The 18,431-nt window shown below is 37.9% G+C and overlaps 3 protein-coding genes across 3 annotated transcripts; all 3 read left to right on the top strand.

The window, feature by feature from the left end:
* The first annotated feature begins 1,094 nt into the window (after nucleotides 1–1,094).
* Nucleotides 1,095–4,211, top strand: LOC109173704 (probable leucine-rich repeat receptor-like protein kinase At1g35710). The gene is made up of 2 exons (XM_019322988.1): nucleotides 1,095–2,765; nucleotides 2,838–4,211. The coding sequence occupies exons 1-2, from the start codon at nucleotides 1,186–1,188 to the stop codon at nucleotides 3,466–3,468; spliced, it is 2,211 nt and encodes a 736-aa protein (XP_019178533.1). The 5' UTR covers nucleotides 1,095–1,185; the 3' UTR covers nucleotides 3,469–4,211.
* Nucleotides 3,585–4,483, top strand: LOC109173486 (receptor-like protein 12). The gene is made up of 2 exons (XM_019322725.1): nucleotides 3,585–4,205; nucleotides 4,382–4,483. Exons 1-2 carry the CDS (start codon nucleotides 3,585–3,587, stop codon nucleotides 4,481–4,483), a joined length of 723 nt encoding a protein of 240 aa, XP_019178270.1.
* An 8,824-nt stretch (nucleotides 4,484–13,307) lies between these two features.
* LOC109173485 (probable leucine-rich repeat receptor-like protein kinase At1g35710) lies at nucleotides 13,308–16,649 on the top strand. Its single transcript, XM_019322724.1, has 3 exons — nucleotides 13,308–13,931; nucleotides 15,835–15,968; nucleotides 16,052–16,649. The coding sequence occupies exons 1-3, from the start codon at nucleotides 13,365–13,367 to the stop codon at nucleotides 16,647–16,649; spliced, it is 1,299 nt and encodes a 432-aa protein (XP_019178269.1). The 5' UTR covers nucleotides 13,308–13,364.
* The last annotated feature ends 1,782 nt before the right edge of the window (nucleotides 16,650–18,431 follow it).

Genomic DNA, 18,431 nt, shown 5'->3' with positions numbered 1-18,431 from the left:
ATATAACTTAAGGGGAAAAAGTGTCATTTTCCCTTATAAAAATGATTTACATTATTATTATTATTATTATTATTATTATTATTATTATTATTATTATTATTATTATTATTATTTAGAATAACTTAAATATCTAAAATTTAAATAAATTTAAAATTTTAATATAATGTATTAATATTGGGCACTGATTTTTTGCGCATCGCGCAAAAAAAATACTAGTATATATATATATATATATATATATATATATATATATAGAATCGCACTCAGGTGCGAATGCTTCGCCCAGGCGCGAAATACGAATGAATTTTGTTCGTCCACGTGTACAGATCTAATGGATGAGAAACACTGATTTTTTAAAAAAAACGCGGTAGCATTTTCGTAAATAATTAAACATCGAAGTGCAAGTAAAATGTATTACAAGTGCATGTAAAATGTATTATAGGTGCAAGTAAAAATTTACACTGAGCATCAATACTTAGTTGCACCTATAGTTCTAAGTAGTTGCACCTATAGTTCTAAGTAGTTGCACAAATAGTTATAAGTAGTTGCACATAGGTGTATGAATGTTTGCGAGTGGTTTTCAGGGGTATTACTACTACCCGCTGAACTCATATCAATGAATGTTAACAAGGCAAAATTACATGCACTTATAGGTGAAAGTAGGTGCACCTATAGTTATAAGTAGTTGCACCTATAGTTATAAATAGTTGCACATATAGTTATATAAGCACACCCAGGTGCATGAATGTTTGCGGAAAGTGAATGCTAACAAGGCAAAATTACATGCACTTATAGGTTAAAGTAGGTGCACTTGTAAGTGATTTTACTTGCACTTCGATGTTCAATTATTTACGAAAATGCCACCGCGTTTTTTTTTAAGTTATTAGATCTGGACACGTGTCGCGCGCTGATTCGTTCGCATTTCCTTCCTGGGCACTTATTCGCACCTGAGTGCATCCCTATATATATATATATAATAGCCTCTAATATAAATAATGAGGGTATTTTCCAATAAATTAAAGCTAATTAATATAAATTCTGTAAAATAAAATGCAAAAATTGGTAAAAGTCTTGGGTCAATGTACCCATCCATCACGCAGTGTGGTTTCATCTTTAAAAGGTTCCTTATCTTTCTTGGTATCATAACTTGTCATATTCGTCATACCAACAAAAGGGAAAAAAAAAATGGGAAATTTTCGTTGGAATTATGCAGCGCTCATCTTTCTGTTGATGCCTTGTTTCTTTGCATTGGAGACGATAGCATCAACAACAACGGAAGCTGAAGCTCTTCTGAAATGGACGAGCGGCCTGTCAATGTGTGACGACGGGTCCTCTTTTCCACTCAATTCATGGTCACTATCCAACCTAAGAAACCTTTGTAATTGGAGGGGCATTGTCTGCAATGGTGGTGGAGCTGTCTCTCAGATCAATCTTCCTTATGCTCATCTCTGTGGTACTCTTCACCACCTCAATTTTACTTCTTTTCCCAGCCTCACTGGTTTCAACATCAGTGGTAACTACATCAATGGATCAATCCCTCCTGCCATTGGTCATTTATCCAACTTGGTCTTCTTGGACTTGAGCTACAATAGGTTTGATGGAAGCATACCGCCACAGATTGGGAACTTGACGGAGCTTCAGTACCTGGACCTTAGTGGCAACGATATGAGGGGAGTTATTCCTCATCAGATTGGAAACCTTCAAAAGGTATGGTTCCTAGACTTTGGGTATAATTGGTTTTTAGATGCTTCTGACTGGTCGTCTAAAGTTAAGAGTTTTCCTATGCTGAGACATTTCAGTTTGGCCGGGGGTACATGTACATTGATATCGTTTCCTGATTTTATACTATCTTCTCGCAACCTAACTTATCTTGATTTGAGTGAAACTAGTTTGAATGGATCAATCCCTGAGTCATTGTTCACCAACTTGGAGAAGCTTGAGTATCTCGATCTTTCTTACAATGAATTTTCTGAGCCTTTATCACCTAACATTAACAATCTGTCTAGCCTCGAACATCTTCTACTGTCATACAATCAATTCCAAGGTGAAATCCTATATTCTATAGGCCAACTCAAAGATCTTCAAGTCTTGGACATTAGCCAAAATCTCTTGAATTCAACTATTCCTTCATCACTGTCATCTTTGACCAAATTGTCTAATCTGGACTTATCATCTAATTTTATTTCCGGTAATATTTCACCCCATCTCATCTCCAATTGGACCAAGCTAACAGTTTTGAGGCTTGAACACAATTCCTTCAATGGCAGTATTCCATCTAAAATTGGTTTGCTCACAAATCTTGAATACCTTTCCTTGTATGGAAATAAGTTCCATTGCACCATTCCACCCCAAATAGGAAACTTGCAGAATTTGTATGTGCTAGACTTATCAGACAACCACTTCTATGGTCCAATACCTCATACAATCGGAAACCTCACAAGGCTCAAATTTCTTACCCTTTTGAACAACAATTTTAATGGAATACTTCTACCACAGATAGGAAATATGCAAGAATTGAATGAGCTGGACTTGTCTGAAAACAACCTCTTTGGTCTAATACCTGAAACAATTGGAAACTTGCATCGTTTGACTCTTCTAGACTTCCAAAACAACAGCTTCTTTGGTCCAATACCACAAGCAATTGGAAACCTCACTGGCCTTTCTAATATAGTGCTTTCCAATAATAATCTCACCGGGATGTTGCCACCTCAAATAAGAAACTTGAAAAGTTTGGAAAATCTAGAATTGTCAAAAAACAATATCTATGGACCAATACTTGAGATTATTGGAAACCTCACAAGCCTCAGATATATTCAGATTTCCTATAACAATTTCACTGGAACACTTCCACCTCAAATAGGAAACTTATTGGATTTGTTTATTCTAGACTTGTCAAGAAACAACTTTTATGGTCCAATACCTCAAATGATTGGAAACCTCACACAACTTGGTGCCCTACGCCTTTCCACAAACAATTTCATTGGTACACTTATGTTTGATAGTGGAAATCCAACATCAAATCTTATCTCTTCAACCATTTGCAATTTACGTTCTCTCATAATTTTGGATTTGGCAAACAATTTGTTTACTGGGCCAATACCTCAATGTTTGGTAAACATAGATCTGTCTGTGTTAGATTTGCACCAAAATCAATTTTATGGGCCAATCCCAACACAATTTAAGGATTGCAACTCATTGAGCAGACTTAGTTTGTATGATAACCAATTAGAGGGTGCAGTGCCACGATCTTTAATCAATTGTAAAGGGTTAGAAGTTCTTGATCTTGGACACAACAATTTGAGTGGTACATTTCCAATGTGGTTAAGAGATATTCCAAATCTAAAGGTTCTTAACTTGATACGAAGATCAAAGGGTATTTATTTCCTCAACTTCGTGTCTTCGATCTCTCTTACAATGAATTTTCTGGGGATTTGCCCATATGGTTTTTCAAGGATTTTAGTGCCATGACAAGTGTTGATAATTATAGAATACCACAAGACATATATCAAGACTACTTTAATTGTAGCCTTTTCCATAGTGGTTGTTCAAATAATGAGCGTATTATATATCACTATGGAGATTCTATGGTGGTTGAAATAAAGGGGCAAGAGCGTCAGCTTGTAAGTACAATATTCATTTTGTACAGTGCTATTGATCTCTCATGCAATAAATTTGAAGGCCATATTCCAAATAGCATCGGAGATCTTCTTGCACTACGTGAGTTAAATCTATCACATAATATGTTCACTGGCTTCATCCCAGCGTCTCTTGGAAATTTATCTGTGCTTGAATCCTTAGACCTTTCTTCAAATCAAATTGGCGGACCAATCCCTGGGCAATTAGGGAGTATTTCATCTCTTGAAGTGTTGAATCTCTCACATAATAAGCTTGTGGGATGCATACCTCAAGGCAAACAATTCAATACATTTGAAGCAAATTCATATCAAGGGAATGATGGATTGAAAGGAAACCCTTTATCACGAGGTTGTGAGAATGACATGAGACCGAAACTTCCTACACCAAAGGATCTCCACTATGAAGATGATTCTAGTTTTTTGAGCGGATTCACGGTAAAAGTTGTGGCAATAGGGTACGGTTGTGGTATTCTTTTTGGATTATTCATGGGAAGTCTCATGCTCCTAACTGGAAAGCCAGAATTCATTACAAAGTTTGTTGAAGAAGAAGCATACAAACTAGCAATGAAGGTCAAACGAAGAAGATCAAAGATAAGAAGAAGAAGAAACTAGTTTTGCATGTCAATGGTAAGTAATCTTATTACACCAAAGCAATTTACAACTATATATGGTATGTTTTTATTTGGTAATGCATAAGTGTAGATGCATGAAGGAGAATACTGTGACGTGTTTACTAATTTTTGCAGCTCGCTTCTCTCCCCATGACAAATATAATACTCAAGACAGAGAGTGATGTTGAAGATGTGCATGCTTTGTTGTTGGCTCGGAAGCTACATCTCAAGTACTGATTGATTTCAGATCTCTAGCTTGGTGTTGTGACACATATATGTTAATATGAGATATATGATTTTGGTATGATTATGAATGTTCAATTCAGGCATGATGAACAATGTCTTTGTTAGTGTTTAGAGCTTTCTTTCTAAAATGGATTTATTTTGGCTATTGGGGAAAAGATTATTACTTTAATTTCTATCAATAGATTATAACTTGAACAATTTGCATGCTTTCAGTGGGACCTTTAATATGAATAATACAAGTGATGATATGTAGTGTAGATGTGTCTATACTTCGATGGCATCCAATTCGAGGAACATTAATTTCTATAAATTCTTGTCTCTTCCTAACCAAATTTCCATTAATTCTTATCACAACGACAAATGCAGTACAGTGTATGACGAAAACATTGTAGAAATGACAGACTTTTATTTGTTGTATTAGTAGAAATGTAGCACTTTTCTTCACTATCTTATATGGAACTATGAAAATGGAAATACCATCGTTGTCATGTATCGATCAATCGGGCCATCACTTCAATATATCAACTTGTCTATAAACTCAAGTATGGGAAATTTCTTGGGTATCATACCATGTACCAGAGTAATTTTGTTCTTCAAAAAATTTCAAGTATGGGCAGGGGAATTTTCGTTGCAACCATATAACACTCTTTTTTTTTTTTTTTTTTTTGCTCAAAAAAAGAGTTTTATTGAGTAGCCAAAAGTCTAGGAGCAACAAAGCCCCACAAATCAGAAAAAAGAAAAGAAAGAAAAAAACCTTAACAGACAGAGACGACAACATCATCCAGAACAGAAGCTGAAGCTCTTCTCAAATGGAAGTGCAGCTTATTAATGTTGTCTTCTTCTTCTTCACTCAATTCATGGTCAGTATCCAACTTAAGAAACATTTGTAATTGGAGGGGCATTGTTGGCAATGGCGATGAATTTTAGCCAGTCAATTCATGGACTCCAAATGATTATAAATAGCATCTATTTTAATTTTTGCCAATAATTTGAAAAAAAAAAATACCATCTCTCTAAGATTCTGGCCTTTAAAAAATATATTATTATATTGAATAGAAATTGGATGAAAAATTGTGAATTTCTAGTCATACAGTGAATGATGATCTTAATTGACTGATAATGTGAAATGGTTGACTTCACACTAAAGGCTCCGCAAATTCCTCACCTTTCCTTTTCTTGACTATTTTGCCTTTAATTTTGGTTTCATTACAACTTTCTAGCATAGAAATTTATCAATTGAAATATGACCTTGGTTATTACACAAGTTTAAATAAATAAAATTCTGCCTATATTGTTTTTTTTTTTTGAAAAAAAAAATTTATTAAGCAAATTAAGGAATTAAAATGTCTTACAACTGATGGTCCAAAAGTGACAATAACACATACTCAGCCCTTGAGATTGGGCCTATACTAATATAAAGAAACTAAAATAAAGGATGGACTCAAGCCCTAACAGGCCAGGCCTTAAGAATGGAAGAAGAAAATAAAGGACCCAAGCCCAACTAGTAGGCCAGACCAAAGGAATAATAAATGAAGAAAAATAAATAAATAATAGGGGTGCTGAAATGGAGGCGCAATTTTCGCAAAAACCAGCAGCATAACGACTGTTTATAGGAGAAAAGCTGCACCTGCGTGCCACCATGTACTAGTGCGCCATCATGCCGCACCACCACAAAGTTGCAATGCTGCGACTCTGCACCACAATGCAACAATGCAACAGTGCCAACGGCCGCAACGCTCAACGCCCACGCTTCGAACCTCCAAGAATGCTAGCCCATTTTGTAAGATATCCGGCAGCATAACCTGCTGCAGGGCTATGTCACAAGGGCAGAAATACACAACAACAGCTGCCCAACTATCAACACAAGGCAAACAAACCACAAAGGAGGCACGCAGGCTCAAAAATAATAAATGGCACACATGCCACATATAGGCCAGCCGCACCAATATCGTAGTAACCAGAACCCTAACGGGATTAGCTACTATGGGTCAGCAGCAAGCCTAGACAAACCGCTAACGGATTTGATAAACCCCTACCCGGCCACCGTTCAGCCCGGGCTAGGATGCAATTTCTTACCGCTGGCACCAACGTTGAGGCGTAGTCTATTTAAAGAAACCCACAAGGGCAAAACCAAACAAGCTTAAGACCAGCAATACCTCAGAAGCCAAGGAAAGACCTGCAAAATAAAAACGTGACAGAACAAGCAACGCCACATTTCCTAAACCAATACAACTCATAATCATGTTTCAATAGGCAGTGTATAAGGAAATAACAGGCAGACACGAACAACAAGGCAACCCCCATCATATATGACCCGCCCTACCCGGAGCCTAGAAGGGACTCAGCTACTATTGGCCAGCAGCAAGCCTGACTAGGTCAACGAATTTGATAAATCCCGCCCAACCACCGTTCAGCCCGGACTAGGGTGCCTCTTGTACCGCTGACACCTACGTTGTTGAGGCTAGTCCTGACAAATGCCAAGCCATCATTGCCTCCTGGCAGATTACTTTTCCTTCTCTCTCTTCTTTTCTTTTGTCTTCTTTCATTTTCCTTTTCTTTCCTTTTTCTTTTCTCACATCTTTTATAATTCTTTCATTTTCTTTTTCTTTTTTCTTTCCTTTTCATTTTCTCATTCTTTTCTTTTTCCCTTTTTTCATATTTCAATAAAACATAATACATCAAGAAAACTGGAGCCTCAATTCAAGGTGGGTCATAATCCTAAAAAAACACCGAGGGGACATCATCATGAACAAGCAAAGCACGCACCCTCGACGGTAAGTCAAACAAATTAAGAAAAATAAACTCCCCATCCTTATCCCCAACCCAATCTGCCAATGCAGCCACATGGAGATTACCCTGCGGCAAACACTGAAGAATAGAAACAGATGCACAGGAACAAAGAAACCGAAGCAGTGACACTTCAGAGTCAAAAACCCATGGACTAGGAGTGGAGGGATCAACATAGCTCTTAAGCTCAGGCAAAAAAGACTCTAGGACCAGGGACCTAAAACCCTCGGCTAAACACCATTCAAGACAGCGGTGCATAACATGAAAAAAAAAATCCCGAAACCCGCCGACTACCGAAATGGCCAGGTCGTAGCAGAAACCCCCCCCCCCCCCCCTGAATTACGTACCAAGGCAGCAGTCTCCCCCACAGACTCCGAGTATGAGAGATTAAGCTTTATAGAGCCATCAAGAGGGGGATCCCATCTAATAGCACGAACCACGCATCGCGGGGCAGCGGAATCTATATAGGACAGAATGACAGACCAGTTTGGTGGTAGAATGTGTTCCCGCGGCCAACGCCTAAAGAGACACTCAGCCACCCCTTTGGCAACGCCATACACCACTTGAGGCACACTCGGAGGTCCTCTGCCATGCAAGCATGCATCCCTATGTTTCCATAACTCCCAAAGGATGAGATAAGGCAAACTGCAAATAACAAAAGCAACAAGACGATTATGTGAAACCACCCGCTTCCACCTAGTCAACAGCGTCCGTAGACCCCGATGACTGAATCACAAGCCAAGTGATCCCATAAAAAATCCCCATACAGCCCAGGCAGTGTCCCCCGCATAAAAGATGTGATCAATGGTCTCCCTAGCAGGGTTACTGCATCACCAGCATCTGGAAACAATAAGGTGCCCAAATCTAGCTATAGCATCATCAGTGGGCAAACAGCCCCGTAATACATGCCAAACGAGAAATGACACCTTAAAGGGCAGGTGCTTATGCTAACATGCCCTCAAAAGAGAATCAGAATTCACCGGTTCAGGTCTTAATAATGATTTTGTAGAAGAGAAAGAAAACAAACCGTCTGTAGCTACCCGCCAAATAGGGATGTCAGCCACTCTTTGACCCAACCGGAACATGTCAGCCTCCAACCCAGCCGGCAGAAAATCATCATAGGTCGACAAGTCCAATTCCCCGTCCTAGATGAAGTCAGACAGCAAATCACCAGAGTACTCAACCCTCGGGAAGGGGTAAAGGCGTCCTAGCGGGCCAAGTCCAGGCCAGTTATCCCACAAAAGGTTAACATCGCCGTGAGTTAGGCGTCATCCCAAGACTGCCTCCACCTCATTCTTGACGCCGAGCATCCGCTTCCAAGTGGGTGAGTCAGAACTTCGCACTGATTTCGCCACCGGGTAGCTCGGCGGCAGTACTTAGCAGTCATGAAACTTCCCCACAGTGAATACACCTTGCAAAAATTCCACCAAAGCTTTGCACTCGATGCACGTACCAATAAGTCCAGGTCAAGGAAGCCCACACCACCCTCCTTTTTAGGGAGGGAGAGCGTTTTCCATGACGCCCAATTGTAGCGTGCACCTCCTGACTGCCGCCAAAAGAAGTTCGCGAAACACCGCTCAAGATCACGGATAACCTGTTTAGAAGGAGGACAAACTGCAAAGAGATATAAAGGGATAGTCTGCAAAACAGAAGTAATAAGAACCGCTTTCCCCCCCTTGGATAGCAATCGACGTTGCCATCCAAGGCATTTGGCCTTCACCATGTCCACCACAGATGAAAAATAGACACACTTCTTCCTCCCCACAAAAATAGGACACCCAAGATAAGTGAAAGGGAAGGACCTATGAATGCATCTAGTGATATCCCCAATCCTACGAATAACCCGACCCGAAGTGTCAGGATGCATATAAAAAGCACTCTTAGGGAAACTGACCATTTGGCCAAAAATCTCCTCATAATCTTTTAAAGCGCGTATGACTTTGCAGATTGCCCCCTGCCTCCCAGTACTAAAAATAATAACATCGTCAGCGTAAGCTAAGTGATGAATATGAGGGGTACCAGCAGGCTGAGAGAACCTAGGGACCCCCTCGTCCAGATGGACTTGAGCAATGTACATAGAAAGGATCTCTACAACAATGATAAAAAGACTAGGGGACAGTGGGTCTCCTTGCCTCAACCCACGAGACGAGGTAAAGAAGCCCTCCTTGACCCCATTGACAATGACAAAGTACCACACATTTGAGATCGCACGATAGACCAAGTCAATCCAGACTTCAGAAAATCCCATCCTACGCATCACAGAAACAAGGAAAAACCTGGAAACCCAATCATAGGCCTTAGCCATGTCTAGCTTCAGCACTACATCCTGATTCCCTAGTTTTATACCATGGCACATCTCAGAGGCAAGCAAAATATTATCAGTGATTGACCGCCACGAGACAAAACCACTTTGGTGAGGAGACAACAATCTCGGGAGAACAGAAGCCAACCTGACTACCATTAACTTAGTGACAATTTCACTACTAAAGTTGCACAAGCTAATGGGTCTATAATCAGCAAATGTCTCCGGGCTGGCTTTTTTGGGCAATAACACAATGGAGGTGTGAGTAATAGACCTGGTGAACTCCATACCAAGGAAGTAACTCCTGAATATATTAACCACATCCCCCTTAACAATCTCCCAACAAGATTTATAGAATGCCCCAGAAAACCCGCCAGGGCCTGTGGCACTAACAGAATTCATGGCAAACACAACATTTTTAATCTCATCTTCCTCGGGGATAGCAATAAGCATAGCATTATCAATATCAGTAACCAGACGCGGCACACAATCAAGTTTAGACAAATCAAAAGTACCTGCCTCCGCAGTGAATAAACCCTCAAAAAAGGAGACATCATTTTGTGTTATCCCCTGTCTATCCTCAATCCATTGTCCTGTGTCATCTTTTACCTTATGAATATAGAGTTTCCTCCTTCGTTCTTTTACCATCGAGCGAAAGAACTTGGAGTTCTTATCACCCTCCTAAACGGCCACCATGTGAGTCTTTTGTTGCCAGTATTCTTCCTCGATGGAAACCTATCTTTGCAAGAGGGCCACACTCTCCTTATAGTCAATGAGTGCCCTATCATCATCAGGATTCTATTGCAGCACCTCTTCTAGCACCTGTACCTTATCTTCCAGTTCCTGCAACTTAGAAAAAATATTACCAAAGGTTTCCCTACTCCAAGGAGCAAGGGCTTTTTTTTTAACCTGGAAAGCTTAGTAGCCAAGACATACATTGGGGTTCCCTCAACAGGAACCTCCCAACTTTCTCTAACCACCCGCTGAAAATCCTCATGTTTGGTCCATACATTAAGAAAAATAAAATGTTTTGGAACGGGTTGAGCAGTTATAACTTCTGAAGTAACAAGTAATGGGCAGTGGTCAGACGTGGTCCTAGACAAATGTTGAACGGATGTCCTGGATATCGATTCCCACACCGAGGTGTAAAGAAACCGATCCAAGCGCATCCAAATAGCAGCGTCCTTACGTCTCCCATTCCACCAAGTGTAGGGGGAGCCGTAGGCAGAAGAGTCAATCAGATCACACGTACTAACACACTCTCGAAAATCAGTAGTCTTCCTATGAGGATAAGGGAGACCCCATTTTTTCTCATCCACATTTAGCAAGCAGTTAAAATCACCCACCACAAACCAGGGAACGCCCGAAGGGATCCTATTTGAGACTGCGAGCAACTCAGCCCATAAAGGAACCCTTACGGGGTCCCTAGTTTTAGCATACACAAAAGAAAGCTAGAAAGCAGAAGGAATAGTAGCATGACAACATGCAACAGATACAGACTGATCAGATTCAGATTCAAAATTCAAAACCAGGTTAGAGTTCCAAAAAGCCACAACTTATCATTAACCCCTGCAAAAGAAAAGTCAAAGACAAGCCGCAGCCTAAAGGTATCCAATCTATCAGTACCACAAAACGGCTCAAGGAGGCATAAAATAAAAGGCTTATGTTTTCTAAGCAACAAGTGCAATCTTTGAAAAGAGGCTCACGAGGCAATACCCCGCACGTTCCAAACTAGGAATCGCATCATCAGAAAGAGAGGTATTAAGAAGAGATAGGCGTGCCAAAGGCCGCATTACTCTGCTCCTGTTGTGCCTGAGATGTAGTGTACTTGCCACCGAAGGGCACCCGAGTGGTCCTAGGGGGCGAGCCATGTCCCACCGGCTCCCTATGACGCCCCACGGACTCAAAGGTAGCAACTCTACCAGTGACAGAAGAATCATTATCATCGTTAGACGCCTCACGATAGAACCCAGCAACGTTGGAACGATCCGACGCTGACCGAGTTCTCCGAGGGCGCCTAACTAGCTGGACATGTTGAACACCCGGGGACACCGTGGGAATAGTGACCTGGATTGTGGCCTATATTGTTAGTTATAACTTTTGGTACAGTAATAAACATCTTAACAATTTTGTATCATAGTAACTTTTGGCTTAGTAATAAACGTTATTCTTGATAGGTACACTAACCCACATCAAGTGAAGTGTTATCCAAATAGAAAGTTTTGGCCGCTCGTACAAAGGTTCAAATCCAATATTTTGTTATTGAAATATGACGTTGATTACTACACAAGTTTAAAGAAATAAAGTTGTGCTTATGTTGCTAGTTATAACTTTTGTTACAGTAATAGGTATCTTAACTATTGGCAGCAACTTTTGACTTAGTAATACACGTTTGATCTTGATACGTACACTAACCTAAATCATTGAAGCTAATTAAGTGTTATCCACATAGGATATTCTTATACCTAAAAGTTATGGTCACTATTGCAAAAATCGGTCTAGGTGTCCGCCTAAACACCGCCTATGCGCTAGGCGCCTCTGGACCGTGGCGATTTTTTCCCTAGGAACCTGCCTAAGCGACCGACCGCCTAGCACCTAACTCTACCGAATTAACTCATCCATTTCGGCCTATATATATATATATATATATATATATATATAAAACCAACATTTAGTATATCATAATCATATTCATTATTATTATTATTATTATTATTATTATTATGTATAAAGGTATTTATGTCTTCAAAACCTATTCCATTTCTATTTCTTTAACCAATCAAACACTGGAATACAATTACTAAAGTCTATTTCTTTAGCTAACCAAACAATAGAATACAATTTCTATTATATTCCATTCCCTGTGGAATAACATTCCTATTCCCTCCAAATTCATTACGTGAACTGAACGTGTTGTTAAGGTAGAGTGTCTTCATATTTAATTTGAAGTATGTATCCCTCTTGAGAACTCAAGGAAACTTTTCAAAAACATTTGGGTAGTTTCTGTAATGTAAAAAATAAAAAATAAAAAACTTTTTAAAAAACGCATTTTATGGTTTAATTGAAATGTGGAAACATGTTTCAAGAGTCTAATTAAAAAAAAAAAAAAAAAACTTATGAGAAAACTTGTTTCTTAATTACGGTTATTACATAATAGAAAATAGAGCATATATATATATATATATATATATATATATATATATATATATATATATATATATATATATATATATATGGATGCATGCATTTCATAATCTATTCTTGAGAATTTATACTGTTAATTTTTGGAGTTAACTCCTCAGTTTTGGTATATATGCACTTGTTCTCTATCGGATTACATTTTTTTTTAATGTATTGTACATTTGTACTGATATTCACATCTTGTAAAATGTGAATAATTCAGTTGAGATTCAATTGGACCCCATTCAGAGATTGCCTTTAGTTTTGGTTTCACCAGATTTTTCTTCCCTAATACAGTACAAATGGAATTGATAGATGGGAGGTAGTCATTAGCAGAGAAAAAGTCAATCCGATGAACCTTAATTTCTATCAATTCTTGTCGTCTATTCCTAACACAACGACAAATGCAATGTATGAAGAAATTAAAACATCTTAGAAATGACTTTTATTTGTTGTATATAGAAATGTATCACTTTTCTTCACCATCTTATACGGAGCTGTCAAAATGGAAATGCCAACGTTCTCATGTATCAATTCAATCAGGCCATAACTTCAATATATCTTGTCTATAAAAGAGCATATATACTTCATTGGTATCATACCATGTACCAGAGTAATTTGATTCTTCCAAAAAACTCAACTATGAGAAATTTTCGTTACAACTATACAGCATTGATCATCTTTCTTGTGCTGCCTTGTTTCTTTGCATGGGAGACGACAGCATCAGCAAGAACAGAAGCTGAAGCTCTTCTCAAATGGAAGAGCAGCCTGTTGATGTTGTCTTCTTCTTCTTCTTCTTCACTCAATTCATGGTCACTATCCAACCTAAGAAGCATGTGTAATTGGACGGGTATTGTCTGCAATGGCGGTGGAGCTACTGTTTCTGAGATCAATCTTCCTCATGCTCATCTCTCTGGTACTCTTTACCACCTCAATTTTACTTCTTTGTCAAGCCTCACTGGTTTCAACATCAGTGGAAACAACTTCAATGGATCAATCCCTCCCGCCATCGGTGATTTGTCCAACTTGATCTTCTTGGACTTGAGCAACAATACGTTTGATGGAAGCATACCGCCACAGATTGGGAAGTTGAGGGAGCTTCAGTACCTCTCCCTTTACTACAACAATTTTAGTGGAGTTGTTCCTCATCAGATTGGAAATCTTCGAAAGGTATGGTTCCTGGACCTTGGATTAAATGACTTGGAAGCTCTAGATTATTGGTCTATGGGTAAGAGTTTTCCTTTGCTGAGACATTTCAGTTTCTCCAGCTGGAATGGATATGAACCAAGGTTCCCTGATTTCATATTAGGGTGTAGGAACCTAACTTATCTTGATTTGTCTGAAAGCAATTTGAATGGATCAATTCCTGAGTCATTGTTCACCCGTTTAGAGGAGCTTGAACATCTTGATCTTTTTGACAATAAATTTTCAGGGCCTTTATCACCTAACATTGGTAAGTTGCCCAACCTCAAACATCTTGATTTGTCTGCAAACAATTTGAATGGATCAATCCCTGAGTCATTGTTCACCAGTTTGGAAAAACTTGAGTATCTCTATCTTTATTCCAATGACTTTTCAGGACCTTTATCACATAGTATTGGCAAGTTATCAAGCCTCAAAGACCTTCATTTGTCTGGAAACAAATTGAATGGATCAATCCCTGAGTCATTGTTCACCCATTTGGAGAAACTTGAGTATCTTGATCTTTCTTTCAATGACTTTTCAGGACCTTTATCACCTAACATTGGCAAGCTGTCCAACCTCAAATATCTTGATTTGTCGTCCAATTCTTTTCAGGGAGAAATTCCAAATTCTATAGGCCAACTCAAAAATCTTCAAACCTTATATATTATGAAAAATTACCACTTGAATTCAAGTATTCCTTCTGAGCTTGGTGGTTGCACTAATCTCACTTACTTGGTTTTGAGTTCAAATTCACTCTTTGGAGTATTGCCTTCATCGTTGTCATCTTTGACAATGTTGTCTGAGTTTGATTTATCAGATAATTTTCTTTCTGATAAGATTTCACCTAATTTTTTCTCCAATTGGACCAAGCTAAACTCTTTGGATCTTCAGAAAAATTCCTTCAATGGAAGTATTCCATCAGAAATTGGTTTGCTCACAAATCTTGTATACCTTTCCTTGAAAGAGAACAAGATTCCAGGCACTATTCCACCAGAAATAGGAAACTTACAGAGTTTGACTTTCTTAGATTTGTCTAAAAATAGTCTTTTTGGTCCAATACCTAAAACAATTGGAAACCTCACAAGTCTCATTCATCTAAATCTTTCCACCAATAATCTTTTTGGAATGCTTCCACCTCAAATTGGAAACTTGCAAAATTTGGATATTTTATGGTTGTCAGAAAACCAACTCTATGGTCCAATACCTCACACAATTGGAAACCTCACACGCCTCAGTACTCTAGAGCTTTTCTCCAACAATCTCAACGGATCACTTCCACCTTGCATAGGAAAGTTGAAACATTTGATTGAAATAGACCTGTCAAAAAACAATTTCTCCGGTCCAATACCTCAGACAATTGGGAACCTCTCATACCTCCAAGTTCTAATCGTTTCTAGTAATAGACTCACCGGAACACTTCTACCTAAGGGTGGAAATTTAACATCAATGCATTTGTCTCCAACCATTTGCAATTTAGGTTCTCTCCTAATTTTGGATTTAGCCAACAATTTGTTAATTGGGTTAATTCCCCAATGTTTGGTTAACACCAATGAAGATCTTGTTGTGTTGGACTTGCACCAGAATCAATTTCACGGTTCAATTCCAACAATTTTTAAGGCAAATTCTTTGTTGACACTTAATTTGCGTGATAACCAATTGGAGGGAAATTTACCGCAATCTTTAATCAATTGTAAAGTGTTAGAAGTTCTTGATCTTGGACACAACAACTTGAATGGTACATTTCCAATGTGGTTAGGAGCTCTTCCGAAATTAAAGGTTCTTAGCTTGAGATTTAACCAGTTGAACGGTTCGATAACAAGTACGATGATCAAAGGATATTTGTTTCCTCAACTTCGTGTCTTCGACCTGTCCTACAATGAATTTACAGGGGATTTGCCTACATGGTTTTTCAAGTATTTTAAAGCGATGGCAAGTGTTGATAAATATATACCACAAGACGTATACCAAGACACCTATTATTGCAACCTTATCAACAGGGGTTGTTCCATTAGTGCGCGTATTGTACATCACTATGGAGAATCTATGCTGGTGGAAATGAAGGGGCAAGAGCGTCAACTTGTAAGTATAATATTTATCTTGTATAGTGCCATTGATCTCTCAAGCAATAAATTTGAAGGGCATATTCCAAATAGCATTGGAGATCTTCTTGCATTGCGCGAATTAAATTTGTCACATAACATGTTGGTTGGGCACATCCCCATATCTCTTGGAAATTTATCCATGCTTGAATCCTTAGACCTTCCATCAAATAAAATTAGTGGAGCAATCCCTGGGCAATTAGCAAGTATTACAACACTTGAAGTGTTGAATCTATCACATAATAAGCTCATGGGGTGCATACCTGAAGGTCGACAATTCAATACATTTGAAGCAAATTCATACCAAGGAAATGATGGATTGAAAGGAAAACCTTTGTCACGAGGTTGTGAGAATGGCCTAGCACCGCAACTTCCCACACCAAAGGATCTCCACCAAGAAGATGATTCGAGTTTTTTTACCGGATGCACTGTAAAAGTTGTGGCAATGGGTTACGGTTGTGGTATTCTTTTTGGATTATTCATGGGAAGTCTCATGCTCCTAACTGGAAAGCCAGAATTCATTGTAAGGTTTGTTGAAGAAGAAACATACAGACTAACAATGAAGATCAAACGAAGAAGATCAAAAACAAGGAGAAGAAACTAGAGTCAATGGTAAGTACTCTTATTACACCAAAGCAATTAATTTGCAACTATATATATATGGTATGTTTTTGTTTGGTAATGCATAAGTGTAGATGAATGAAGTTATATACTATGAAGTGTGTTTACTAACTTTTGCAGCTCACTTGGCTTCTCTTCGGATGACAAATACTCGAGACAGAGGATGTTGTTGTTAAAGAAGTGGTTTGGTTTGTTGCCGACTCAGAAGCCACCTCCGATCCGAAGTACTATCGACTTTCATATATGATATATCTCTAGTTAGGTGTTGTCACATGTTAATATGAGTTGTATGGCTTTGGTATGATACCAAATGTTTCAATTCATGCATGATGAATAATGTCAATATGTTCATGTCATAGAGCTTTCTTTAATTTCTAGTAAAATGGATTTGTTATGCCTATGTTTATTCTCTCAAAACAAAATTCTTCATTATTTCTCCTAGAGAGTTTGTTTTTTTCCTGATACAAAGAGTGAAAAAAAAAAAAACTAACAAAACTTTACAATTAGACAAATCTAAATTAGAAAACACTGATAATATTTGCAAAAATACGTGGTTGGTTTCATCCCTTTAGGAATGATAAAATAAAATAAAAATTAAAGACGGATCGGAGTAAGACATCATAATTAGTCACTATCCAATTTGTACATAAATTTGTTTGATTTTGTTTTTTGAATGCTACTGGTTCTATTACATTGTAGTATCTGTTCATATACTTTCTCAACCTACTGAAACACAGAGAACCAATAACGCCTCCACTGAGGCTCGAACTCATAATTTTCCAAATGGAAGTCCAACCCGGATACCATTGGACACTCATAATTTGTTTGATTTAATTTATAAAAAATCATATATATAATTATGCAAGTCAAGCTCGGAAAAATAATTAATCAAAATATATAGAATTTGATTTATGAAATTGAAATAAATAAAAATAAAATAAAATTTGTAATAGAGATTCTTGACAATGTGTGCAGGGTCATTTATATATATTAAAAAAACAATAATTATGTAACGAAAATAATTTATATATAAAATAAAATTTAGAGTGTGGATAGTTTGAATATATGTTAAGAAAGGGGAATAATAAATTATTGGTCACAAGATCATTAAAATCATCACCATTTACCAACCACACACAAGAATAATCCAGATGTAGATGCCACATTAAACCCCAGCCTTGATATATTCATATTCCCTACAGTGTCCGATCCATTCAATATTTTATTCCTTAATTATTACAATAATCATGTGTTTTGGAGTTGAGTTAATGCTTATGAAAAAAGTGATTCTTCCGTGATCTGATACCAACTATTATAATGCTTATTATTAAATTAAAAGTATAGCTAATAACGAATGTGAAACTTAATGTCATTTTATTATATTTACGTAGTATATAGTGTCATATTTTAATAGTAAAATATTGATTTCGGTCCTTTAAGCTTCCGTTCAACCGCATGCATGCAATATAATCCAAAAAACAGACCATACAAATTGGCCTATATGGCTATATGGATATTAAATATTGTTTTAATTTATTATTAGTTTAGTTTGATGGTTTCAATTCTGCTGCCATGCAAATAAAGGCAGACAATGATGGAGTGCAGATTTATAAATTATTTTGTCCTCGTACCACATATCAATCAAAATATATAAAGTGGTTATTATTTCTTATAATTTCAGGTACAATATATACCCCCACCCCTACACTTCATCAAAAACAAAATAAATATTGCGAAATAGGTGAAACATTATTTTCGTAGTAAA

This window comes from Ipomoea nil, unplaced genomic scaffold (genome assembly GCF_001879475.1).
Source record: "Ipomoea nil cultivar Tokyo-kokei standard unplaced genomic scaffold, Asagao_1.1 scaffold0482, whole genome shotgun sequence".
Classification (NCBI taxonomy): Eukaryota; Viridiplantae; Streptophyta; class Magnoliopsida; order Solanales; family Convolvulaceae; genus Ipomoea; species Ipomoea nil.
The sequence above is the reverse complement of the archived record's forward strand: the minus strand, read 5'-3'. Positions and strand labels throughout refer to the sequence as shown.